The 27,421-nt window shown below is 44.8% G+C and overlaps 1 protein-coding gene across 2 annotated transcripts; it reads left to right on the plus strand.

Moving 5' to 3' along the window:
• The first annotated feature begins 3,914 nt into the window (after positions 1 to 3,914).
• On the plus strand, positions 3,915 to 27,341 carry ankrd50l (ankyrin repeat domain 50-like). 2 transcript variants are annotated; one of them, XM_072445274.1, is made up of 5 exons: positions 3,915 to 4,006; positions 4,563 to 5,163; positions 21,573 to 21,808; positions 22,758 to 26,211; positions 27,197 to 27,341. In XM_072445274.1, exons 2-4 carry the CDS (start codon positions 4,733 to 4,735, stop codon positions 26,198 to 26,200), a joined length of 4,110 nt encoding a protein of 1,369 aa, XP_072301375.1. In that variant the 5' UTR covers positions 3,915 to 4,006; positions 4,563 to 4,732; the 3' UTR covers positions 26,201 to 26,211; positions 27,197 to 27,341. The 2 variants fall into 2 exon arrangements, with proteins under 2 accessions (XP_072301375.1, XP_072301374.1); XM_072445273.1 differs by lacking the exon at positions 27,197 to 27,341 and having other exon boundaries at positions 22,758 to 26,247.
• Positions 27,342 to 27,421: the final 80 nt, after the last annotated feature.

Here is a 27,421-nt window from a genome sequence, read left to right on the forward strand (position 1 = left end):
ACAGCATTTGTGTAAGTGTAACCAAAACTGACAGAGCTTTGAAGAGCTTTGAAGAGCGTTTAAGAGCTTTTAAAACTCGTCCTTCGATGTCTCATGTTAGGTGTAAATGTTGTGTTTGTCTGATTGTGTGCTGCACTTTTATTTAACCTGGTTTAATGAAAGTTAATAAAGAGAAATGTCATATATATTGGATTAGGTGAGCACTTTTGAATGGCTAAACTCTGACAAAATGTTCTGGATTGCGGGTTTTGATTGTGGTTTACGTTAGAAGAGGGCGATATATCGACATTTAGACAATACCGTGAATCTTTGAAAGATTTGGAAAATATTTGTTTATGTTTTTTATTGTTCAATTTTTCTTTCAATCTACAAAAAGAGCTGATTAAATTAAAAATGCAAATAAAGTTACGTTTTGTACTTTCCAAAAAGGTAAAAGGTGATATTTTTGCACTTTTGTGATTCAGTTTACAGACTTTTTACATTTGTCTTTGAATTAAACCTCAATAAATATGTTTAAAGACATGTTTTAAAACAGAATCAAGTAATTTCTATTGTTTTATGTTTTTTTAAATCATAATCAAACAGTTTAATCATATACAAACACATTTAAAGTTGCCAAATATTAAAAAAGGCAAGGGTTTCTCAGGAGAGTTGCCTTTGGGTCGATGTCGGCAAATGTCAGACAGCAGGGGGCGACGACGGGCGCTTAAAACACCCCAAAAATACATTTTAAACATCACAGTGACTTATCAAGACGTTCAATACGGTGAAAATGTTACTTAGTTCGGCTTTAACACATTTCTATTAGATTGACTATTATATATACACTAAAAAACAGAGAGATCGTCCTTATAATACACACTTATAATACACACTTATGAGTTTTGTGGTTCAGAGGGTTGTCATGTGTTCATAATCACTGCAGAATTGATAATACTTAGATTACAGCAATTATCGACCGAAAATCAAATGTAGTTGAGCTTTTTTAAAGTTACAGTTTGTGTTTTATTTGATTTCTGGAGTTATACGATTATTGAACAGTTCCATCTGGTTTGAGTAATCAAGTCAATCGATTAATCACAACTAATCGGTTATTTAAATAATCGGCAACTAACTAACTAACTAGTAGTCAAATAATCGTTAACCGGTCCATACGCAGGTGCTAACACACGTCATGAGCTGAGAAAAGACTTTATGACTCAAAATGATCCGCAACGACGTGGAAAACGTGTATATTTAGTGTATTTGATGAAAACACGCTTCACTTCGGCTTCATCTGCGTCAAATTCCGAACGGCTCACCGATTAATCGAAAGAATAATCGCGGGACAAATCGATTAGTAAAATGACCGTTAGTTGCAGTTTGGACAATTTAACAGTTTTGTGTGCAAAATTTTTACTTTCTTTTTTCTTCATTCTTTTACATTTCGATACTTTTACACAGGTAGATGTCAAACTTGAACCCGTTACTTTTGCCTTTGTATCTGTACTTTTACTTGAGTAACAATTCAAACACAAGTACTTCTAGTTATCTGATGGTGTAAATGACACTAAACACAATCTGAATGTTAAAATAAACTTTATTTTGAAGTACTTTTGTTGGGATTGTTCGAACTAGAGAGAGTTTGTGAAAGAAAGTGGTTTTAAATGTCGCTTGTGTTGTAATTATGGCTCTGCACGGTTACACGGGTCATGTCGTAATCCAAAATACAAACGATTTAGTTCTGAAAGAAGCAAGGCTCGTTGTAACTCGCCAAAACCTGGAGGAAATCCACTGGTTTAATCTGCAGAAGCGACACAAAATGCTCACGATAAAATACATTTGGTCTGTACTTTCTGTGGCTCATTGTGACGTTATAATATAATTTAAGATTGTGATGTTTTTGCTCATTAAAGCGCCCCCTACAGGTCGGACGACTTACTGAACCAAAATGCCGTTAAGATTCATATAATATAATTTAAATTTAGCTAAAAATTAATAAAATGTCATCCCAGAATAGCAACTTTTTTAGGTTTATAGTTTCACTTCCTGGTTGTGATCGATGACATCACAGTAGGAAATTACCCAGCAAAAACTCATGTAATGTTTTTGACAAATAAAAATACATGAGAGCGATTTTATTGTGTTGAATTAATGTTTAGAGAGTCAACAAGTAATTTATTTTGTGTAAATGCTGCATAAACTTTGACTGGAATGAGGAAATCCCTGCTGTGATGTCACTTCCTGTCATTTTCTACAGATTTTTATACCTGCTCCTATGGTGTAAAACTATAATTCATGTGTACAATTGGTATAAATAACCCAAATAAGGTAAAAAATTTAAAATGGTAAAAATCTGTCATAGGCCCTTTATTATTGCTGTATTCTGATCATCTTAATACCATGTTGTAACACTGAAAACGGCATTATTAAATCAAAATGTCAACATTTACAACTGAAATTGTGATTTTCTTCAATAACACACTTATTTTGGACGCCTTTAGTCACTAAAAATCTATTTAATCTGTTAAAAAACTCAACGTACTATAGGAATTGTCCTTTTATAACAGATTGTGGAATGAAAGAGTTCTTCTGACAAACCTTATAAAAGAAACAAAAACATGATCAAACTCGATGATGATTTTAGTGACTTGGCAGTTCCTGGACGGCGAGCGACGCACGAAAGAATGAAAGGTCGATTTGCTGAGGCGTCTGTCCAGTGTCCAGTTTGGCTCCACGTCCTTCCTTCCTCGCCTTGTGCTGTGTGTAGGAAGTATTTAAAGCAGAACACATCACGGAGGCTTCTTTGTCCGGCTAAAGACACTCGTCACTTTTTAGACAATACATTTTCCTTTTGTTCTGGTCTATTTATTCGGCCGACTCGACTGTGGATTTGTTAAGCGTTTTTCAACCCTTTTTGATAATGTCGCAAAGATTGTCCAAATATTGTCCATGCCACTCAATTTGGTGATTTTTCTGGTGAATATAAGATCATTTATTGAGTTAAATCCGTGAATTTGTTAATGCAAATCAGATCCACGACGCTGGGGCGGCACGATTTGGGAAAAACATCTCAAAGCGAAGTATTGTCATTAGATTGGATTTGCACTTTATGTTTTAACAATGGGATTCTGTTCAAAGTTCATATTTTAAACGCGTCCGGGAGAATTGACAAAAAGACTATTGAAACTGTATCACGTGTATTGTATTTCAGAACATGTTTGTACAGATCTTAGCACTTTTTACGCAGCATAAAACAGGATATTTTGATGTTTGTCCAGAGAAATACGATACTCCAACAATTGCAGCCTTTGAGATCTACTAATTGTGAATTTGGTTGCGATTAATCGTGCGGACAGGCCAATAATTCATGTGACTGAATTCGTCTTCACTGCTTGTGTTTGTGTGTGTACGGCTTCCACACGACGTTACAAGGACTAGTGCTAATGGCTAACGGACATTTTAAAAGTCTATGCGACAGGTTAGACGAGATGAAAACGTAGTGGACAGTTATATTTCAGGTTTTACTTAACGTTTGGCCTATTTATCCCCAGTTTGACCATTTTTGTGAAGTTTATATTTGTACTTCCTGATTGGGCATGTAATTCCTCAACGGTTACTTAGCAACCAGACTGTAAACAACAGCCAAAAGTTATGATTTGACGAACAATAATACCATATAACATATTTATTTGGTTGAATTATTGTTTAAACTGTCAGAAAATTGTCAGTTAAGTTCAAACTGTCTCAGTGTCGCACACTGATGACATCACAGAGGGATTCAGCTCTACTTCCTGTCATTTTAAACTCTTTTTTTTCTCTCCAAAATTTCTTCACAAATGTCAACTAAACAGAACTATAACTATGATAAATATTTACTACAGGTTCTTTACCACCAAACTAGGTCATAATTATGGACTCTCTGTGACAGATCAGTGGCGGAGTCATGAGAGAGCGTCGCCATGGAAGTCCTCCTCCACCCAACGTATTCACGAGAAGAGCTAGAGCGTGAGGAGAGCAGTGGGAAGTAAGTGTCCATGTTTTACAAAAGAAAGTTGTAAGATGTCGTTGTGGTGATTGTGTATTTGAGTGGCCACTATGTACCGTACTGTGCATAAAAATCATTAAAAACATGATATTAAATGTTTGAAATATGCTCAGGGCTTTCAATCAAATCAGCAAAATAAACCTTCTTACTGCTCCAACTGCTTTGTGGTGCAACACGGTATTTACAGCCGACCGACGCATTTCTGAAACAATCGTGTGGAAAGACGACTCCCGTGGTCATGGACGAGATGTCCGTGTGTTTTGAGGAGAAGCAGAAACTAATGTACTACAGGAAATAAACATTTTAATATGGCAGAAGCTTATTGAAACTATGACACAGTTTGAACGTTGCTGTCGTCAAAGCTAAAGGCTAAAGGTCGTACCAAATATAAGTGAGTGTGACTTTTTTCCCTCTGACTTTCTCTTGGCCAGGCGGTGCATTTCACAATATTCTGCTGAAATAAACGTTCCGGAAGGTTCACCGTGTTGACCTTTTGGCTTTCACCTTTTGCTGACCAGTTCTGGCCTCTTCACAGCTGCAAGAAACGGACGCAACCGCCGCGCAACATCTTCTGACGCGAGATCTACAAGAACCGACAGCTCGAGGAGATACCCCGCCAGCGCCGCCATGGACTACACGTGGAGCCGCAAAGGACTATGGGAGCTGTAGTTTTGGCCGCAGATCCGTTTCCTTCAAGCCGACCCAATGACTAACCCCGAGGCCCGCGGTGTCAGCTCCAGTCTGCTCGAGGGCCGGCGCTTCTACTGTCGAGAATGGGCACTGGAGAAGCTGCGGTGCTGCCTGGACGCCCGGCTGACCGCGGGTCGGGCCCCCGGCGTGCTCCTGACGGGGGGCCCGGGCGCGGGAAAGACGGCCCTCTGCACCGAGGCGCTGTGGCCGACGTCGAAGGCCGGCGCAGCGTCGGGCCTGTCGAGGAGGTGCCTGGCGTTCCACTTCTGCCACCGGGAGGAGTGGAGCAGCGCGGTGACGTGGAGGTTCGTGCTCGCTCTGGCGGAGCAGCTGAGGACGTCGGAGGCGGTCGGGGCCGGATACGAGGAAATCCTGGCCAATCCGGACGTGGCGGGTGTTCTGGAGCCGTCGGTTTGTCAGAAAGACCCGGAAGAAGCGTTTAAAAGGTGAGTCGAGCTCTAGTGTCGGTGAATTCACTGTAAACGGATTGTTTTGGTGACGCGATTTAAGGCAAGGCTTCATTTGATCAGTTTGGTTGGTTTGTTGTTGTTGTTGTTGTTGTTGTTGTAGTTTGGGATGAAAAAGATTGGAATTATTGAAAGAAGAGTTACAATTTATGGGTTGAAATTGAGATCCAGTTGAAGGGTTTTAAAAAAAATGGGAAAACTTGCATTGAAACTACATTTTTAGTATTTTTTAATCACGTAAATTGGACAAAATCTTACTTTTTCCGAATAGAATTAGGAATTGTGATTATTAGTGATGAAAATGACATTCTGTTGTATAAAGTGGGTGTTTTTATCATCATTGTGGTATTGAAATCTGCATCGAGCATTTTTCTTACTATCGGAGACGACGAGCGGGTGGAGGATCCCAAGTTACATCTTTTAATGGTACTTCTTTGTCATAACTTGGTATGATCTACATTATATCACAACTACTAATGAATGACTCTTACTTTGTATATGAAGACGAGTATTTTGAATGATTTTGTGGCATTGAATCAGAAATAGAGCGTGAACGTTTGGACTGTAGTCGACTAAAGACATTGTTGTATTCGACTTGATGCATTAATTGACTAAAGCCTCATTTGGATCTCGAGCAAAAACGATTTGAAGCGAAGTACGAGTGAATCGGATCCCCATCAGTGAAAAGTGTTAGCGTTCATTGCGGTGGCGTTATGGATGTATAAAAGCCTTAACATTACTCAAATGAACTGTTCCTAAACCTTATCATATCATATCCCCCTAACCTCGCCCCAATTATCTAGTACTATGTCAAAAATAAAGAGAATTTGAACGCCAAGCTCTGCCCCTAAAACGAAATGACAAACTTTAACGGAATCCCTTCTAGACGTGTGGAAAAAGCTCTCAAATGAACTCTATCTGATCCAGAAGTACTAGGAAACTGTGGTTTTGTGTGGAAAAAGTGTGGAAAAAGTGTGGGAAAAGTGTGGGGAAAAGTGTGGGAAAAGTTTGGGAAAAGTGTGGGGAAAATGTGGAAAAAGTGTGGGGAAAATGTGGGAAAAGTGTGGAAAAAGTGTGGGAAAAGTGTGGAAAAAGTGTGGGGAAAATGTGGAAAAAGTGTGGAAAAAGTGTGGGAAAAGTGTGGAAAAAGTGTGGGGAAAATGTGGAAAAAGTGTGGAAAAAGTGTGGGAAAAGTGTGGAAAAAGTGTGGGGAAAAGTGTGGAAAAAGTGTGGGAAAAGTGTGGGAAAAGTGTGGGGAAAATGTGGAAAAAGTGTGGAAAAAGTGTGGAAAAAGTGTGGGGAAAAGTGTGGGAAAAGTGTGGGGAAAATGTGGAAAAAGTGTGGAAAAGGTGTGGGAAAAGTGTGGAAAAAGGCGGATTAAACTCACGATTCAGGCTCAAATCTTCAGCTAACTCTCTCCATCCATGTTCCCTCACAAGTCTTTATAATCCAGTCGACTGATACACATTTTGCTCTTTGGATGACGTAACACGGTGTCGCAGACGGTGAACTCGGTCTGTAATGAGGCGGTGTACGGCTCCAGCGTGAGACTCCCGTGTTTCATCGCCGGGACGTGGGGGGGCGGGCAGGTGCACGAAACCAGGACGTCCTGAACGAGCCTCCGGAGACGCTCGGCGGAGACTGTCGACGTTTGCATTTGGCACCGCGGCGGAGGAAGCGAGTCGTTCTCTGTGTGAGCTTTCACGAGGATCGGCGGTTTGATGTCACGTTCCGGAATTCCATCTCACGGTTGACGACGGTGGAAGATTCGTTGATAGAAATGTCCAAACTTATGACCCACAAACGTCATTATTTGTTTGTTTTAAGCGATCTCAAGGCTCGATCGCGTCTCATAATGGCAACCAAAAAATACTGTATTTTCCGGACTATAAGTCGCACTGGAGTATAAGTCACACCAGCCAAAAAATGCATGATAGAGAAGAAAAAAACATTTATAAGTTGCACTGGAGTATGAAATGTGGTGTGCAAGTGTGAAAATAACAAATAATATCACATATAAGTCGCTCCGGAGTACAAGTATATAAGTATAAGTTGCACCCCGGCCAAAACTATGAAAAAATGTGCGACTTATAGTCCGGAAAATACGGTAGTAATTGTGACGTTTTAGAAGCAAAATCAAGTCTGGATTGACTTGATTTGTCTTGTGTCATGTCGACCTGTCACGATAATTACTATATCGACTTATCGCTGGGGTCTCGATATTTATCGTGTGTACATTTTCTTTGAGAGATTTGAGCTATTTAAGGGTCGAGCAAATGACTTCTGTGACTAATTACAGACGCAAAATAAGTGCGTAAGTGTTTAATTCGGCTGTTTGAATCTTCATTTTCCTGCTTCAGCGTTGTCGTGACTGTAGCAACATATATCGCACTTGTAAACGTCTTTGTGTCGATGCCACTGGCGCTCACACGAACCAGAAACACAGAAAGGTTCGGTTACCTAGTGTCATTTTCTACAGATTTTTCAACGTTTTCTCCATAAATACCTGCTCGATTCGTGTAAAACTATAATTCATATGTACGACAGGTATAATAAACCAAGAAGAGTCAAAATTAGAAAATTGTACAAACCACATTAAAGTGAAAGTATTCCAAGTAGACTACGTTACAAAATACAAGTTAAGGCAAGTGTTCTCTCTGTAACACTTACATTCTCGGAGCATTCTTCCCAACAGCAACATTTTAATTACCGCAAAGGCATAGAAATGTTCTATTATTAACTTTAAGATCCACCATCACTGCGCGCTGCGTTTTGTTCTGACTGAATTACATCATCGGCGCCATCAAAGTTATTTTTGCTTCGCTCTCTCTCCGACCCAAACGCTGGCCATTCTTCCCCATTCACAAAACGCACAATAGCGTCTCATTGTGGTTTTATTTACAACTCGCCGTCTTTTGAGAGGGAGAAAAGAACAAAGAGAGACGGCTCGAGCCCGCGCCAGCTGGCGACGTCGCCCGCTGCACCGCCACCCACTGCACCCCACTGCCACCCACCGCCACCCACTGCACCCCACTGCCACCCACCGCCACCCACTGCACCCCACTGCCACCCACCGCACCCCACTGCCACCCACCGCCACCCACTGCACCCCACTGCACCCCACTGCCACCCACCGCCACCCACTGCCCCGTTGCCACCGCAGAGATCTCTTTGACCCGTCGCTCGCACCAGGATCACGTTCCAGGATCACGACTGGGATCAAAACCAGGATCACGACCACGACTGGGATCACGACCCGGGATCACGACCCAGTATCACGACCAGGATCACGACCGGGATCACGACCAGGATCACGACCAGGATCACGATATATATAAATGTTTCACGTAGTTGCCCAATAATAGCACTGGAAGAATATTAGAAAAAGCTTCAGTTGTAGTCATCTGGACTCAGTTTGAAAAAGTAGACGTTTCGACTCTCATCCAAGAGTCATTGTCAATAACAGAATTTAGGTCGAGAACTCCGATATTAATACTGTTCTGTGGTAAGACCCGCCCATTGGGAGGAGCCTTCCTGAAGTAGAAAGAGTTGTTTGTTTCAACAGAAACTCCCCCTTGTATCTACCGAGCTAGCCTATTCAGAATCTTAATGGGCTATTAGAAACCTCTTTGTCTTTGTGAGACCCTGGCTCAACCACCCTGAGTACCTGATTAGCATCTGAATGTCCTCTACCTTTCCAGGGGTTCAGAATCCCATTATAAATAACAGGAAGATGAAACCTAAGCCCTCCATTTCTGTTTAAAGAAGGTCTTTCTTTTTTAACAAAAATAGCTTCCTTGACTCCTCTTTCAAACCATCTTTTCTCCTGCTTAAAACCTTCACATCACCGTCTTCAAACGAGTGATTAGAGGCTTCAAGATGGAGATGCACGGCACTCTGAGGTCCTGAACTAGTATTTCTTCTGTGCTGATAAAGCCTCTTGTGTAGAGGCTGTTTCGTCTCACCTATGTAACGTTCTTTACAACTTTCTTCACTGCATTGGATCGAATAAACTACATTGCTCTGTTTTTGAGTCGGCAACTTGTCCTTTGGGTGAACCAGTTTTTGTCTTAAAGTGTTGCCTGGTTTAAAATAAACAGGGACTTCGTGTTGTCTAAAAATTCTCTGCAGTTTTTCTAACAGGCCAGACACATAAGGGATAGAAACACCCTTCCTTCTCTGTTCAGTTTCCCTTTTGTCCTGCTTCTTGGTTCTCTTCACTCTGTTGAGAGCCCAAGCGGGGTAACCACAGGCTGAGAGGGCATTTCGGACGTGTTTTTCCTCTTTCTTCTTGCCCTCTGAGCTGGTGGGCACACCTTGAGCTCTGTGTTGTAAGGTTCTGATCACTCCCAGCTTGTGCTGTAGTGGGTGGTTGGAACCAAAGAGCAGATACTGGTCCGTGTGTGTAGGTTTCCTATATACTTCTATTTGGAGTTTCCCGTCCTCTCCTCTGATCGTGGAACAATCAAGAAAGGCCAAGCGATTCTCCTTAGCGTCTTCTCTTGTAAACCTGATATGTGGGTCCACAGCATTGATGTGATCAGAGAAGGTTTCCAGCTCTTGTTTCTTGATTGTTACAAAAGTATCATCGACATAGCGGAGCCACAGTTTTGGAGCTATGCCTGAGAATGAGGCCAGTGCCTTCTTCTCAAAGTGCTCCATGCACAGGTTGGCCACTATGGGAGAGACGGGCGAGCCCATGAGAAGAAGGCACTGTCCTCATTCTCAGGCATAGCTCCAAAACTGTGGCTCCGCTATGTCGATGATACTTTTGTAACAATCAAGAAACAAGAGCTGGAAACCTTCTCTGATCACATCAATGCTGTGGACCCACATATCAGGTTTACAAGAGAAGACGCTAAGGAGAATCGCTTGGCCTTTCTTGATTGTTCCACGATCAGAGGAGAGGACGGGAAACTCCAAATAGAAGTATATAGGAAACCGACACACACGGACCAGTACCTGCTCTTTAGTTCCAACCACCCACTACAGCACAAGCTGGGTGTGATCAGAACCTTACAACACAGAGCTCAAGGTGTGCCCACCAGCTCAGAGGGCAAGAAGAAAGAGGAAAAACATGTCCGAAATGCCCTCTCAGCCTGTGGTTACCCCGCTTGGGCTCTCAACAGAGTGAAGAGAACCAAGAAGCAGGACAAAAGGGAAACTGAACAGAGAAGGAAGGGTGTTTCTATCCCTTATGTGTCTGGCCTGTTAGAAAAACTGCAGAGATTTTTTAGACAACACGAAGTCCCTGTTTATTTTAAACCAGGCAACACTTTAAGACAAAAAACTGGTTCACCCAAAGGACAAGTTGCCGACTCAAAAACAGAGCAATGTAGTTTATTCGATCCAATGCAGTGAAGAAAGTTGTAAAGAACGTTACATAGGTGAGACGAAACAGCCTCTACACAAGAGGCTTTATCAGCACAGAAGAAATACTAGTTCAGGACCTCAGAGTGCCGTGCATCTCCATCTTGAAGCCTCTAATCACTCGTTTGAAGACGGTGAGGTGAAGGTTTTAAGCAGGGAGAAAAGATGGTTTGAAAGAGGAGTCAAGGAAGCTATTTTTGTTAAAAAAGAAAGACCTTCTTTAAACAGAAATGGAGGGCTTAGGTTTCATCTTCCTGTTATTTATAATGGGATTCTGAACCCCTGGAAAGGTAGAGGACATTCAGATGCTAATCAGGTACTCAGGGTGGTTGAGCCAGGGTCTCACAAAGACAAAGAGGTTTCTAATAGCCCATTAAGATTCTGAATAGGCTAGCTCGGTAGATACAAGGGGGAGTTTCTGTTGAAACAAACAACTCTTTCTACTTCAGGAAGGCTCCTCCCAATGGGCGGGTCTTACCACAGAACAGTATTAATATCGGAGTTCTCGACCTAAATTCTGTTATTGACAATGACTCTTGGATGAGTCGAAACGTCTACTTTTTCAAACTGAGTCCAGATGAAACAACTGAAGCTTTTTCTACTATGGAACACGCCTGGACCAATGAGGGATTACACCGACACTGGAAGAATATATATATATATATATATATATATATATATATGTATATATATATATATACAGAAACACAGATACACAGATACTTTTTTCATGAGTTCTAGTTCTCTTTTATCTTTGTCTGTTCTGTGACTCTGGAATAGCTCCTGCTCGAGGAGGGAGCATACGTTTAATGTGTTCTGCGTCACTGCTGCTGTTGACATGAAAAAACAATTAACGTAATAAAAGCAGGATTTGTTCGAGCACGTTCGTCTACTTGGTTAACAACCTTCTTTTGGAGTAAGAAAGTACAATTAGTCTTTGATTAAACGACACATATTATGAGTCGTATTTAGCTTCCATCAGGCTCGTGTCGTCACCTCGGAAACAGAACACGCTCCAGTCCCAGACCTTTTTTGTGCCATTTATAACTCTGTAAATCATTCGTTCTGAGCGTTTCTACTTGAAATCACGTTAATTTCAACTGTGCGCTTGTATCATGTGCACATTATTATTATTTTTTTATATATATATATAATTTTATTTTTTATGTATTTTGTTTATATATATATATATATATATATATATATATATATATATATAATAATATATGATATATATATATTTATATATCATATATTATTATTATTTCTTATTGTAACAAATATACTATTTTGTTATTATTTCCTACTGACAGATGATTCCTGTGCAACTTTCAACCAACTTTAGTTTTAGGGAAAGTAACCGGGTATCGGCCGATACTCAAAGCCCAAGTATCGGTATCGTAACTGAAAAGGCTGGATCTATGCGTCTCTATAAGTGGTTTTAAAATGTCCACTGGTTTAACCTCCACAGCTGGATCTGTTTGTGTTTCTGTTCCGTTTGCGTGGCCCGGATTAGCTCCTCCTCCTCCTCTGTAATTGGCCCAAACGAACACGAGCCGTGTCTCATTATGCGCCGCGATATCTGCTTTGGAATCGTGGAGTGTGATTCTGAAATAGATGTTCCATAGACGCTCCTCGTGCCGTTTCCATGGGGACTGCACTCGCGTCGTTCACAGAGGTGTAACACGCGCCGCTCATGTGCACGTCCCGTCTCCATGGTTATGCTCCGAGGGTGAAAATCCAACGAGTGTCGGACGGGCGCAGTTTAAAGGACACCGAGCGTTTGACCGCGTCGTAACGTGGTTCCCTCGTCGAACACACGCCCGGAGTTGTCTTTTTGTTTCGTTCGCGCTCGTTTCGTGAATCCGGTCTTCGAGGTCCTCTCCTTCCGGGCTTCACTCGGTTTCACGTGTCCTACATCGCGGTGTCGTGTCCTGTTTTCACATCCATAAATCATCTCCAGACTCAAACCTGGTTTAGCTCTAGTTTAGACCTGAGCATTTCTGTCTCGAATCTCACTCTTTACAGCTGTGTATTTACATTAGCATGGCAGGGTAAGCTAGCTTTTGTTTGTTTATCACGTCCATGGTAATTCCCTCTGCGGCCAATCCTGATGAAGGAGCGTCTCGCATATATAATATAATGTATGCTTTCAGTAGATACATTATTTTAAGTTCTAAAACAGGAGTTTGTTTGAAGGCAAATAACATTACACATGATGCATAATATGTGTCCTTTATCAACACGATCAGGTTTAATTAAGTGTAATTGTGCAACTCTTGAGCTTTGACAATATCAAAATCAGAATTATTGATCAAAATTTGTTGAAAATCTCTTTAACTTGCTTAAAGGACAAATATTCTGCATTATTTGTGTTGTTATCAGCCTTTAAACATGATCTTAAGCACCTTTAGTTTGGCATCTCATGTTTTAGAACTAAAAGATAATTGTTTAGAAAAAAAGAAATTACATTTGCATCTCTGCTGTTTCCCACTGGACTGTGTTTTGGAGTCATCTGCTGGCTGCAGAGGGAATTACACAGGTAAAGAGGAGGCTAGTGCAGCCACGGCGTTGCACTGATCGTGATGAGACGGGAGAAATGCACAAAACGAGTCTGGAGATGATTTATGGAGCTAAAAACAGCAGAAGATTCTCAGATGGAGGAGATTCAGAACGGAATGTTTCTGAGGCTCGGAGGGGAGAGGACTTTCCAACCAGGATTCATCAAACTAGCGTGAATGAAGCTAAATGTGCTCCAGCTGAGTTTGTGATGAGGAACAATGTAAGAACTGGGTTAAAAGAGGAAAATAACATAGTACATTTTGCGTAATATGTGTCCTTTAAAGCGTCCTGAAAAGCTGATCTATTACAATCATCAAATCGTGTATTTTTTTGCCGTTGTCAGTGACATTTTAAAGTTATAAATAATGTTTGTGACCAGAACATAAGACTTGCCCCAAGTTACAGTGACATGTCGAGTGTTTGTGGTGCGGGATTCACACTTATTACATTATAATAAAAGACTATTTCATGAGTGAGACGTGTCCAGAGGAGGGAGAGACTTGGTTCAGGTCCGGTCCCGGTTTAGGCCTGGTCTAGACTCGGTTTGGTCCAGTCCAGATCCTGGTCCGGTCCTGGTTTAGGCCTGATCTAGACTCGGTTTGGTCCAGTCCAGATCCTGGTCCGGTCCTGGTTTAGGCCTGATCTAGACTCGGTTTGGTCCAGTCCAGATCCTGGTCCGGTCCTGGTTTAGGCCTGATCTAGACTCGGTTTGGTCCGGTCCAGATCCTGGTCCGGTCCTGGTTTAGGCCTGATCTAGACTCGGTTTGGTCCAGTCCAGATCCTGGTCCGGTCCAGATCCTGGTCCTCAATAACGTGGATAGAGATTATTATATTTATTTCTAGTTAATTTTTCTGTGACGATTTGTGTGTTTGAGAGCACGATTTAACGATTATTCACGATTATTGACACCAAAACAAAACCGTAAAATACTTATGTCTCATTCAAACTGTCTAATAATCAAACTTTCTGAATAATACAGTTAATTCATATTCACTTTAAGTTAAAATAAACCCAGATATTAAAGCTTTTTCAGGTACAGATTGAACTGAAATCACTTATTTTTGCTTCTCAAAATGGTCACGATTCTTTTTTTTCCACTAAATGTCTTGTAGATTTGAGTTATTATTTTCTAAACCTATTGATATCATTGCAATATTTTAATACAAAACAGTTACTGCTCAAAACAAACGCTTAACATTGACAAAACCCTCAGTAAATCAATAAAAAATCTGCCTTTTTCAATTAAAAACACACATTTTCATTCAAAAACAGTAGATTTCCGTTGCTAAATCAATTATCGCTCCAGCCGATACCGCAACATCGATACTCTTGTGACTTATGGCGCTGTCAAAGTTGAAAGAAGTGCAACTAAAGACCTCACAGAACCATAAAAGGTCGTGTCACTTCCTCCGGCTGTAAATCACATGACTAACATTAAAAAAACAACAATAAAAGTGTTTATGAGCCGCGTTTTTATCCAGTCTCCGCCCACACACCGTTAGTTCTGCATTAATCACCCGCGTTTAGTAATCAACCCAATGTGATTAGAAATGTCAACGCTGCTGTAATCAAGGCAATCGCTGCATTTGATGTTTAATCAGGCCGATTATGTCGTGTGCGTACAATTGTACTGCAATCAGCTCTGTGCGTACAATTGTACTGCAATCAGCTCTGTGCGTACAATTGTACTGCAATCAGCTCTGTGCGTACAATTGTACTGCAATCAGCTCTGTGCGTACAATTGTACTGCAATCAGTTCTGTGCGTACAATTGTACTGCAATCAGCTCTGTGCGTACAATTGTACTGCAATCAGCTCTGTGCGTACAATTGTACTGCAATCAGCTCTGTGCGTACAATTGTACTGCAATCAGCTCTGTGCGTACAATTGTACTGCAATCAGCTCTGTGCGTACAATTGTACTGCAATCAGTTCTGTGCGTACAATTGTACTGCAATCAGTTCTGTGCGTACAATTGTACTGCAATCAGCTCTGTGCGTACAATTGTACTGCAATCAGCTCTGTGCGTACAATTGTACTGCAATCAGCTCTGTGCGTACAATTGTACTGCAATCAGCTCTGTGCGTACAATTGTACTGCAATCCACTTTAAAGCGTTTAAAGATGTCGTTATTGGGTTTGTTTAAGGGAAGAGAGTGGAGCGACATCCACAAATCCTCTTCACAATAATTTAATAAACGTGATAATGTCATGAGACGATCTGTGTGGGAAGATTGTACTTGAGATTTGAAGTTACAGCGCTAGCTTTAGCTTTAGCTCTAGTTTAGACCTAGTTTAGCTCTAGTTTAGACCTGGTTTAGCTCTACTTTAGGCCTGGTTTAGCTCTAGTTTAGACCTAGTTTAGCTCTAGTTTAGACCTGGTTTAGCTCTACTTTAGGCCTGGTTTAGCTCTAGTTTAGACCTAGTTTAGCTCTAGTTTAGACCTGGTTTAGCTCTACTTTAGGCCTGGTTTAGCTCTACTTTAGGCCTGGTTTAGCTCTAGTTTAGGCCTAGTTTAGACCTGGTTTAGACCTGGTTTAGCTCTACTTAGGCCTGGTTTAGCTCTAGTTTAGACCTGGTTTAGACCTGGTTTAGCTCTACTTTAGGCCTGGTTTAGCTCTAGTTTAGGCCTGGTTTAGCTCTACTTAGGCCTGGTTTAGCTCTAGTTTAGACCTGGTTTAGACCTGGTTTAGCTCTACTTTAGGCCTGGTTTAGCTCTAGTTTAGACCTGGTTTAGCTCCAGTTTAGGCCTAGTTTAGACCTGGTTTAGACCTGGTTTAGCTCTACTTAGGCCTGGTTTAGCTCTACTTAGGCCTGGTTTAGCTCTACTTAGGCCTGGTTTAGCTCTACTTAGGCCTGGTTTAGCTCTACTTAGGCCTGGTTTAGCTCTACTTAGGCCTGGTTTAGACCTGGTTTGTTGACAGTTCAATAATTCATATTTTCTGTGGTGATGTCTGTTGACTGTTTTGTCAAAAGAACTCGTTTATAAAGTGATTCTAGATATTATATTATATTATATTATATTACAACTTATATTATATTATATTATATTACAACTTATATTATATTATATTACGACTTATATTATATTACAACTTATATTATATTATATTACAACTTATATTATATTATATTACAACTTATATTATATTATATTACAACTTATATTATATTATATTATATTACAACTTATATTATATTATATTACAACTTATGTTATATTATATTATATTATGACTTAGATTATATTATATTATTCTCATGGTTTTGCAGCTTCAGTTGTGTCTTGATGTAACTAAACTTCTGCTAAATTTAGACGTTTTTAAAAGTGTGTTTTGAAAATGAGTCATCGCCAGTTATTTTAATTCCACATCGAGCCACGTTTCGACTGGCCCATGTCAGACCCAGAGCGGTTCACTTTGGGCCGGCTCACTTTGGACCGGCTCACTTTGGGCCGGTTCACTTTGGGCCGGTTCACTTTGGACCGGCTCACTTAGGGCCGGCTCACTTTGGGCCGCCTGTGTCTCATGCAGCGGTCCAGGTCGTGAGACACTAAACACTTAAACATTACAACTCTGTAAATCGTACCTGAATTATACTTTTTCTTACATTTCGCACTTGAGCGATTATTAATGGTTCGTTCTGAACCATCGACCGCTCACACCGCTCAGACCGTTCAGGCCGCTCAGACCGCTCAGACCGCTCAGACCGCTCACACCGCTCACACCGCTCACACCGGTCAGACCTGGAACATGATTATTTTAACTCGTTGGTTTAAGTGTGTTTGTGGGTCAAAAGTGTCATAAATGTTGTGTTAATCATTGCGTCTCGTTGTGCGAACACGTCAAGAGAGCTGCCTGAGCCCTGACTCATCGAGGAACGGTGCTGAGCGGGGCTGAGTGAGCGGGACTGAGCGGGGCTGAGCGAGCGGGACTGAGCGGGGCTGAGCGAGCGGGGCTAAGCGGTTCTGAGCGGGCGGGGCTGAGCGAGCAGGGCTGAACGGGGCTGAGCGAGCAGGGCTGAACGGGGCTGAGCGAGCAGGGCTGAGCGAGCGAGGCTGAGCGAGCGAGGCTGAGCGAGCAGGGCTGAGCGGGGCTGAGCGAGCGGGACTGAGCGAGGCTGAGCGAGCGGGGCCAAGCGGTTCTGAGCGGGCGGGGCTGAGCGAGCAGGGCTGAACGGGGCTGAGCGAGCAGGGCTGAGCGAGCGAGGCTGAGCGAACAGGGCTGAGCGAGCTAGGCTGAGCGAGCAGGGCTGAGCGGGGCTGAGCGAGCGGGGTAATAATTAAAGGAATAATAAAGGATTTTTTGCCCCCAATCTGAGTCTCATTTCCTGGTGGCTTGGACAGCCGAGTAGTCCTCTCACATGTCAATCATTCCCTGCGTGCTATTGCACACCTGCAGCCTCGTTCCCATAGCAGCACGTTTCCATGGTTACGTATGTGTGGTTGATATGTCGACGTGTGTTTAGTGAGATCCTTCAGTTACAGGACAAACATGACAGAGAAAGACTGTGTTCGAGCTCAGAAGAGACAGAGCTGATGCGATCGAGCTGATAAACAAACACACGAGTAGAGGCGGAGCTGTTGGGGTTTGATGGGAGGCGGGGTCTTGGAAACAACAGGAGGGTGTGGTGAGTGTGAGTGTGGCGAGTGAGCGCCGGCACATTTTTGTTTTAAAAGGACTAACAGTCGCGTGAGTTCTAAAATCAACGAAAAATCCTCTATTATTCCTTTAATGAATCATAATAATAATGAGTCTGTTTGAAGTGAGCCGCACCCTCACGCTTCCCCAGGTTCATCTGAGAGCTTCAAATCCAAGACTCCCAAATCATCCAGAGCCCGTAATTAATAATAGACCGTTTTGTTTGGTACGTTTTAGCGTTTAGTTTGTCCGTTCTTATGAAGAGTTTGTGGGATTTGGCTTTTAAATTGCTCATAAGAAATTAAATGGTTTAAGTTTGTCCATTTAAAGCTGATGATTTATAAACCATAAAAGCAGCAAATGTGTCTTTAAATCTCACAGACGCGTCACAGACGTGTCACAGGCGTGTCACGTGTCACAGACGTGTCACAGACGTGTCACGTGTCACAGACGTGTCACAGACGTGTCACAGGCGTGTCACGTGTCACAGACGTGTCACAGACGTGTCACAGGCGTGTCACAGGCGTGTCACAGACGTGTCACAGACGTGTCACGTGTCACAGACGTGTCACAGACGTGTCACAGACGTGTCACAGACATGTCAGAGACGTGTCACGTGTCACAGACGTGTCACAGACGTGTCACGTGTCACAGACATGTCACAGACGTGTCACGTGTCACAGACGTGTCACAGACATGTCACAGGCGTGTCACAGGCGTGTCACAGACGTGTCACGTGTCACAGACGTGTCACAGACGTGTCACAGACATGTCACAGACGTGTCACAGGCGTGTCACAGACGTGTCACGTGTCACAGACGTATCACAGACGTGTCACAGGCGTGTCACAGACGTGTCACGTGTCACAGACGTATCACAGACGTGTCACAGGCGTGTCACAGACGTGTCACGTGTCACAGACGTATCACAGACGTGTCACAGACGTGTCACAGACATGTCACAGACGTGTCACGTGTCACAGACGTGTCACAGACGTGTCACAGACGTGTCACAGGCGTGTCACGTGTCACATACGTGTCACGTGTCACAGACGTGTCACAGGCGTGTCACGTGTCACAGACGTGTCACAGGCGTGACACGTGTCACAGACGTGTCACGTGTCACAGACGTGTCACGTGTCACAGACGTGTCACAGGCGTGTCACGTGTCACAGACGTGTCACAGACGTGTCACAGGCGTGTCACGTGTCACAGACGTGTCACAGGCGTGTCACGTGTCACAGACGTGTCACAGGCGTGTCACGTGTCACAGACGTGTCACAGACGTGTCACGTGTCACAGACGTGTCACAGGCGTGTCACGTGTCACAGACGTGTCACAGGCGTGTCACGTGTCACAGACGTGTCACAGACGTGTCACAGACGTGTCACAGGCGTGTCACGTGTCACATACGTGTCACGTGTCACAGACGTGTCACAGGCGTGTCACGTGTCACAGACGTGTCACAGGCGTGACACGTGTCACAGACGTGTCACGTGTCACAGACGTGTCACGTGTCACAGACGTGTCACAGGCGTGTCACGTGTCACAGACGTGTCACAGACGTGTCACAGGCGTGTCACGTGTCACATACGTGTCACGTGTCACAGACGTGTCACAGGCGTGTCACGTGTCACAGACGTGTCACAGGCGTGTCACGTGTCACAGACGTGTCACAGACGTGTCACGTGTCACAGACGTGTCACAGGCGTGTCACGTGTCACAGACGTGTCACAGGCGTGTCACGTGTCACAGACGTGTCACAGGCGTGTCACGTGTCACAGACGTGTCACAGGCGTGTCACGTGTCACAGACGTGTCACAGGCGCTGTGGTCGATGCACAACTCTGATCATATTTGTAAATGCTGTGGCAGCGCCCTCTGCTGGTGCATGATTTGAAGTTATAGTTCAAGCAAATATCAAGGCCAAAGGTCATGCTTGAGTATGAAAAGGTCAAGAGAGTTTTTTATCATTGCAATGAAAACATTTTAAACTTCATAAGAAGAAGTAAATATAGAATGTAGTTCATCCAGGGTGAATACTGAGGTATATTATAAAGTTAAATGTATTATCTGAACTGTACATATCTCTCTCATGACCTCTCTGTGACCCCTCATGACCTCTCTGTGACCCCTCATGACCCCTCTGTGACCCATCATGACCTCTCTGTGACCTCTCTGTGACCTCTCTGTGACCCCTCATGACCTCTCTGTGACCTCTCTATGACTCCTCGTGATCTCAGTGACCCCTCATGACCTCTCTGTGACTCCTCGTGATCTCAGTGACCCCTCATAACCTCTCTGTGACTCCTCGTGACCTCTGTGACCCCTCGCGACCTCTCTGTGACTCCTCGTGACCTCTGTGACCCCTCATGACCTCTCACAGATGGAAATGCTGTGTTAAACGTCAGTCTGGCTTTATTGTGCAGAGTCCTAATAAATAAAGAAATTAAATGAACTTCTGTGTGAAGTACATTTTTTTGTCTTAGCAAAAGGTTAATAACCTTTTTTTATTTGATAAAGTTGGACCCATGTTGTAGTTCAGAACATGTTCTTGTTGAGGTCATTGTTTGACCTTTAGCTTTGGTGATGCACATTTTAAGTTGATTTTGAAAAACATTCATGATGAATGTGGAATGGGTGTGGTCTGTGGGTGTGGTCTGTGGTCTGTGGGTGTGGTCTGTGCGTGTGGTCTGTGGGTGTGGTCTGTGAGTGTGGTCTGTGGGTGTGGTCTGTGCGTGTGGTCTGTGGGTGTGGTCTGTGGGTGTGGTCTGTGGGTGTGGTCTGTGGGTGTGGTCTGTGGTCTGTGGGTGTGGTCTGTGCGTGTGGTCTGTGGGTGTGGTCTGTGGGTGTGGTCTGTGGGTGTGGTCTGTGGGTGTGGTCTGTGGTCTGTGGGTGTGGTCTGTGGGTGTGGTCTGTGGGTGTGGTCTGTGCGTGTGGTCTGTGGGTGTGGTCTGTGGGTGTGGTCTGTGGGTGTGGTCTGTGGGTGTGGTCTGTGGTCTGTGGGTGTGGTCTGTGCGTGTGGTCTGTGGGTGTGGTCTGTGGGTGTGGTCTGTGGGTGTGGTCTGTGGGTGTGGTCTGTGGTCTGTGGGTGTGGTCTGTGGGTGTGGTCTGTGGGTGTGGTCTGTGAGTGTGGTCTGTGGTCTGTGGGTGTGGTCTGTGCGTGTGGTCTGTGGGTGTGGTCTGTGGGTGTGGTCTGTGAGTGTGGTCTGTGGGTGTGGTCTGTGAGTGTGGTCTGTGGGTGTGGTCTGTGGGTGTGGTCTGTGGGTGTGGTCTGTGCGTGTGGTCTGTGGGTGTGGTCTGTGGGTGTGGTCTGTGGGTGTGGTCTGTGCGTGTGGTCTGTGGGTGTGGTCTGTGCGTGTGGTCTGTGGGAGTGGTCTGTGGGAGTGGTCTGTGCGTGTGGTCTGTGGGAGTGGTCTGTGGGAGTGGTCTGTGGGTGTGGTCTGTGGGAGTGGTCTGTGGGTGTGGTCTGTGGGAGTGGTCTGTGGGAGTGGTCTGTGGGTGTGGTCTGTGGGTGTGGTCTGTGGGTGTGGTCTGTGAGTGTGGTCTGTGGGTGTGGTCTGTGCGTGTGGTCTGTGGGTGTGGTCTGTGGGTGTGGTCTGTGGGAGTGGTCTGTGGGAGTGGTCTGTGGGTGTGGTCTGTGGGTGTGGTCTGTGGGTGTGGTCTGTGGCAGTGTTGCTTCTGCCAGTCCAACCCACTGGGTCTGAGGAGTGAATGAACAATGACTTTTAGCAACAGGAAAAGTTCTAAGTGAGAAGTTCTGTATTGCACGTTCTGACCTTTGACCCGCTCTCCTCTTCTCTCCTCTTCTCTCCCTCAGAGCAGTCCTGGGGCCCCTCCTGGAGCTGCCTGCCCCGGCCCGGCCCCTCTTCCTGCTGGTGGACGCTCTGGACCTCTGCCCCCCTGGTCAGAATGGAGCGCCCCCCGGAGCTCAGGCGTCTCAGCGCGCCTCCATCGCAGAACTCCTGGCCTCTCACGTGCACCTGCTCCCAGGATGGCTGCTGCTCGTCTGCTCCGCCCGCCGCCAAAACAAGGCGCTCTGCAAGATGTTCTCAGGTACAAACGTCCAGCAGTCCAGCAGACGCAGGACTAAACCGGGACAAATGTAGATCTAATTATTAGATCATTTGCTCTTAGATTATGACACGGGCTGAAGGTCTAGAACAGAACTCTTTTTTTTAATTTTTTTAAAACTTTTTTTTTAATTCTTTTTTTTAAAACTTTTTTAAACTTTTTTTTTAAACTTTTTAAAACTTAAAAAAAAAAAAATTTAACTTTTAAAAAACTAACTTTATTAAACTTCCTATAAGTTATCTATCCTTTTCCTCTGTATCTACCTGCGTTGCAACAATGACATTTCCCCATGTGTGGACAATAATCTTATCTTATCTTAACAGAACTATGTCACTTTACTGCTCTCTGCTGGAGATGTGGACGCTTCCGCTGTAATGTTCCACTTCATGTAGCGTTAAAACATGCTTTTAAATGTATTTAGTTGAGGTTTGATTATTAACCAAATGTGAAATGTCTCTAAAAGTCATCGCAAAAGTGCAAAAATATGGCCTTAAACTCTTTTTGATATTAGAACATAACTTTAAAAAAATGTCATCCTCTTTTTTTGTAGCATTTTTCACATAAATGATTTTCTCAGTATAAAAAGATATGTTTAAATACAATACACAATCACAATATTATGTAACATTGTATATATTGTCCAATCTCACGCACCCCCTATCCCAACCTCCTGCTCTATATTTATTTACAATTCTTTAAATGTTTACAGCTCCGAGCAATTTTTCAACAATAAAAACAACTACATAAAAAAATTGCTTGCTACAGTGAAATGCAATGAACAAGAAGTCAAATGACCAGATATTATGCCGTTTTGGATGAATATTGCGGTTTACGTCGATAGTTTCAGCTAAAACCAGCCCTGCTTCATATTTAACTTGTATTTTCTGTGAAGACTTTGACGTTGGACTGCTCTTCTCTCGCTCTTTCCCAGGTTTCCGTCGTATTTGCCTGGACGACCTCAGGAAGCCCTCCCCGGTCCACGACGTGCAGCAGTACATTCTGTGCCGTTTGGACCAGGACCCGGCGCTGCGTCGCCAGCTCAGCCCGGACACGGCGGACATGTTGAACCTCCTCCACATCAAGAGCGGTGGCTGCTTCCTGTTCCTCCAGCGCGTCCTGGACGGGGTCGCCGCGTCTCTCGTCAGCCTGCGCGAGATCCGAGACATTCCCGGCACGCTAAACGGACTATACCTGTGGCTGTGTCAGAGACTGTTCCCGCGCGGGCTCTTCACCTACATCAGACCGGTTCTAAACGTACTTTTAGCTGCCGCGACGCCGCTAACGCCTCAGGAAATATTCAGGGCAGTATGGACGCAAAACACGTCGCTTAGCTTTCAAGAGTTCCAGAACAAACTTCGAACTTTGTCGTCTCTTCTCATCGACGGACCGAACGGCGCCAAACTGCTTTTCCACGCCAGCTTTGCCGAGTGGCTCTTGGATGTCAAATATTGCACTCAGAAATACTTGTGCAGCTGTAAAGAGGGACATACCATGCTAGCGATGGCTTTGACTTTGCACGGAGCCCATTTGAGTAGCGAAGATGTTTACGAATTGGCTTTGCATTTAACAAACTCAGGTCAACATAAGAATAACCCATCGTTTTTAGCGCTTTGGATGCTCTGGACGGACATCCCGAGGCTAAACGCCTCTACTAGTGTCCTTGCTTCAAATCTCGCCGGTGAAGATGTCAAGCATTTGCTAAACATAAGCGGACTTTTGCAATCAGATAGTCATTTAGGCTTAGAAACTTTGCAAGAGGAAATGGTTAATATTAAAAGAGCTTTTGAACGGGAACTGTCGGTAAAGAAACTGCTGGACAGCGGCGTAGCAGTAAATCAGCGGAACTCTACCGATGGAAGAACGTTGCTCGCCAACTCTGCCATTGAAGGCTCTGAAAGCATTGCGGAGTTTTTGCTCAAACACGGCGCCGACCCGCTCGTAAGCGACAAACAGGGGCAAACACCGCTAACACTAGCTTCCCGACAAGGACATGTCCAAGTTCTGAAGGTTTTGCTGGATTGGGCGAAGAAGCAAGAGAATGAGACTGCGGCGAGAATGATGGAGCAGGTGGACGTGGAAGGCTGGACTGCGTTGCGATCCGGAGCGTGGGGCGGCCATATTGAGGCGGTGCGGTTGCTTTTAGACGCCAGGGCGGACGTGGACGGTTGCGATGGCGAAGGTAGGACCGCGTTGCGAGCCGCGGCGTGGGGCGGGCACGAAGAGATCGTCAGGATATTACTTGAATACGGCGCTGATTTCGATAAGGCAGATTGCAACGGGAGGACGCCATTGATCGCCGCTGCGTACATGGGACATCAAGAGACGGTTGAAATACTGTTAGATCATGGCGCGCAGGTGAATTTCGCCGATGGAGACGGCAGGACCGCGCTCTCTGTCGCTGCCCTGTGCGTCCCAACCGCGGCAGGAGTAAAGGGGTACGGCGAGGTTGCGAGTTTGCTGCTAGAACGAGGTGCGAATCCAGGACACCGAGATAAAGACGGAATGACGCCGTTGTTGCTGGCGGCGTACGAAGGGAACCAAGACGTAGTTGAGCTTCTGCTGGAAGCTGGGGCGGATGTGGACGAAACGGCAGGTCCAGATGGCGATTTGCAATCCGCCGCCGCTGTTACGCCTCTTCTGGCCGCCGCGTCGATGGGTCACATGGGCACCGTGTCGAAGTTGCTGTTCTGGGGGGCGGACGTAGACGCCATAGACAGCGAAGGCAGGACTGCGTTGTGTCTGGCGGCGGCGCGGGGCAGTGTGGAAGTAGTGCGCGCATTATTGGACCGAGGGCTAGATGAGAACCATAAAGATGACTTGGGTTGGACTCCGCTTCATGCCGCGGCGTGCGAGGGTCATAAAACTGTTTGTGGAGTTTTAATGGAGCAAGGGAGCATGGCACGGGTGGGCGAGATGGACATTGAAGGACGGACTTCTTTGATTCTGGCCGCACAAGAGGGCCACGTATCAACAGTGCGCCTGCTGTTAGATCGTCGCTGCCCCATCGACCACAGGGCGTACGACGGACATTCCGCCCTGACCGCCGCCCTACTGGAAGAGCAGACGGAAGTGGCGGAGTTGCTGATGCGTCGCGGGGCAGATACGGACGTTCGCGATGCCGAAGGGCGCCCCCTGCTGTATTTACTGGTGCTAGAGGGGCGGCTAGAAATGGCGACATTACTGTTGGAGAAAGGAGGGGTGCCGCTTGAGTCGAAGGATGCGGAGGGCAGAACCGCGCTGCACGTGGCGTGTTGGCAAGGCTCAGCGGAGATGGTCAATCTGTTACTGAAACATTCCGCCAACCCAAACGCTCAAGATGCGGAAGGGAGACCGTCCCTTCATTCCGCTGCCTGGACGGGACACTCTCAAGTCGGGCGGACACTTTTAGAGACCCCTGGTACAGACATCGACTTGTGCTGTAACCAAGGAGCCACGGCGCTAAGTATTGCCGCGCAAGTGGGACACGTCAACATCGTGGCTATGCTTTTGGACAAAGGCGCGAACCCAGAACACGTGGACAAATACAACCGCACTCCAGTGAAAGTCGCCGCCAAACACGGGCACGCTAACGTCATCCGACTCTTAGAACGCTATGGCGCTAAACCCTACATCGGACCGCGATCCAGGACGGTCTCGCCCATCAAGCCCTCGTCCTCGGCCACGCCACTGCGCAACGGGGCAGAGAATCGCGCGGACCTGGCCAGCGCGGGCGGTGCTACGTCCTCCTCCTCCCTCTCCTCTCCCGCATCGACGGCGGAACGTTTCCACTCCATGCAAAGTTCCCAAACCTCGTCTACGTGTCACTCCCTTGCGACCGTTCAAACCGTCCCGGCAGATAGCATTAGCTTCGTCCAGCAAATTCAACAGCACTCGTTACCAAGGGCGCGCAGTCGTCCTTCCACTTTGCCCCACGGTTCGACGTTGGGCAGTCTACACGGCAGCACAAAATGGAGACTGAACGATAGCCCTCCTCCCACTATATGCACCGTCAACGCCATTGTCCACCAATCAGAGCAACCCAAAAAAAGCGTGGATTATCAAAAGATGCGCCGAGAAAATACAAAGACTTCTTCCGCTGGAGGAAAATGGCATTCAGTTATGACCTCTTTAGGGATAATGCCAGGGCAGGACAGTCCCATTGCCAACATGGACGCCCCTCCGCCTATAGGGTATCCGTATAGAACTGCATGGGACGATGTGCCTGAAAAAGACGTTAAGAACCCATCGCGCTACAGCTTCAGCCCCCAGAGTGCCTACACAGACGAACTGACCATTTCAACTAAAGACCCACATTTGAACCTGAAGCAGGCCATCAAACTGCAGTTCGAGGGCCCCACCAGCGCCGCCCCGTACAAGAGGGAGACGCCCCTCTGACCACAGCACAGGTCAGACAAAAAAAGATGGTTTGAAAGGGGAGATTGCACATTATGGGGGCAAAACTGATTTTATTTTGTTATAAAGAACTGAGAAAAAGTCTTACTTAAGTGACTTTTTATTTACAGTTGAAGAGGTTTGATTCAGAATCATTTGTTGTGAATTAAATTATACTCGGTAGTAAATGAGGGTCATAGTTCTCTCAGGTTAGAAAAGCAGACATGACTAAAAAGGTCTGAACAGGAACATGACTGACTCTAAACTCCAGGGGCCTCATTTATAAAGCTCGTGCTCTCTGCAGTGCAAATACATCTTTTAGTCTAAATGTGATATTCTCTCTGAATAGTTTTGAAGTTATTTTAAACAGACCCAGAATTCCCTTCATTATTTTATAAGAGACAGTTTTTCTTGTTTAAATAAATGAAATGTCTTCCCGGCTCAGGCACGTGCGCTCACAGAAGTCAAGTCTCTACACTCCACAGTTTTATTGGCTTTATTGCTGTTGTATGTGTTCTACTTCCTCTCGTCTCTGCAGCTGATCCACCTGTGAGGAAGGGCATCCGTGTCACGCGCTCACCGGCTCCTCCTTTGAATGGGGCGTGGTCAAACCTCCCACTCAAACATAAGATGGGATCGAGATGGGGCCTTTCTGAGTTTGCATGTTCTCCGGCGTGTCTGGTTCCCTCTGGTTTCCCCGCCCACTGAAAACATGTGGAATAGGCTCCTCCCCTGATGAGGTTCATGTATATTGTGTATTCTCTGTCTCAAAGAAATAAACAGAGAAAACACAATTTATTCTGTTTTTTAAGAGGAACGCGTCGTTGTAATCACTTTTATTTGTATTTGTCATAAAAGTGTGTTTTATAAATCTGGAGTTATAGCGTTATAGATGAGGCCCCAGGACTTTACATTACAAACCATTACAAACTACAAAAACACAACTTTTTACCACTTAGTTTAAATCTTCTAACGCATTTTATTGAATCATTCCCGCAGGTGGAGGAAAGACAGTTTCTGAAACACGTCGTCAAGACAACCACATGATGTCATTGTTGAACTATAAAGTAGGAAATGTTCGAGATCATTTTATTCTTTATGTATTTGTTCTACATATTTACATTATTAGTGTTTTTCATTGGTCCAAACAAGAAGCTGATTATTATTATTATTATTATTATCAGCTCAAATAAAACAAGTTTTTAAGTCATTGTCTCTGATTTC

The sequence above is a fragment of the Eucyclogobius newberryi genome, unplaced genomic scaffold (genome assembly GCF_026437365.1).
Source record: "Eucyclogobius newberryi isolate DKJ021-1_F unplaced genomic scaffold, fEucNew1.0.hap1 SCAF_14, whole genome shotgun sequence".
Classification (NCBI taxonomy): Eukaryota; Metazoa; Chordata; class Actinopteri; order Gobiiformes; family Gobiidae; genus Eucyclogobius; species Eucyclogobius newberryi.

Bases quoted from the DNA above. Each gene is read 5' to 3' on its own strand.
- ankrd50l (XM_072445274.1), top strand. From the start codon at position 4,733: ATGACTAACCCCGAGGCCCGCGGTGTCAGCTCCAGTCTGCTCGAGGGC. The intron at 5,164-21,572 runs GTGAGTCGAGCT...TCTCTCCCTCAG, and splicing joins CCGGAAGAAGCGTTTAAAAG to AGCAGTCCTGGGGCCCCTCC. The intron at 21,809-22,757 runs GTACAAACGTCC...GCTCTTTCCCAG, and splicing joins GCTCTGCAAGATGTTCTCAG to GTTTCCGTCGTATTTGCCTG.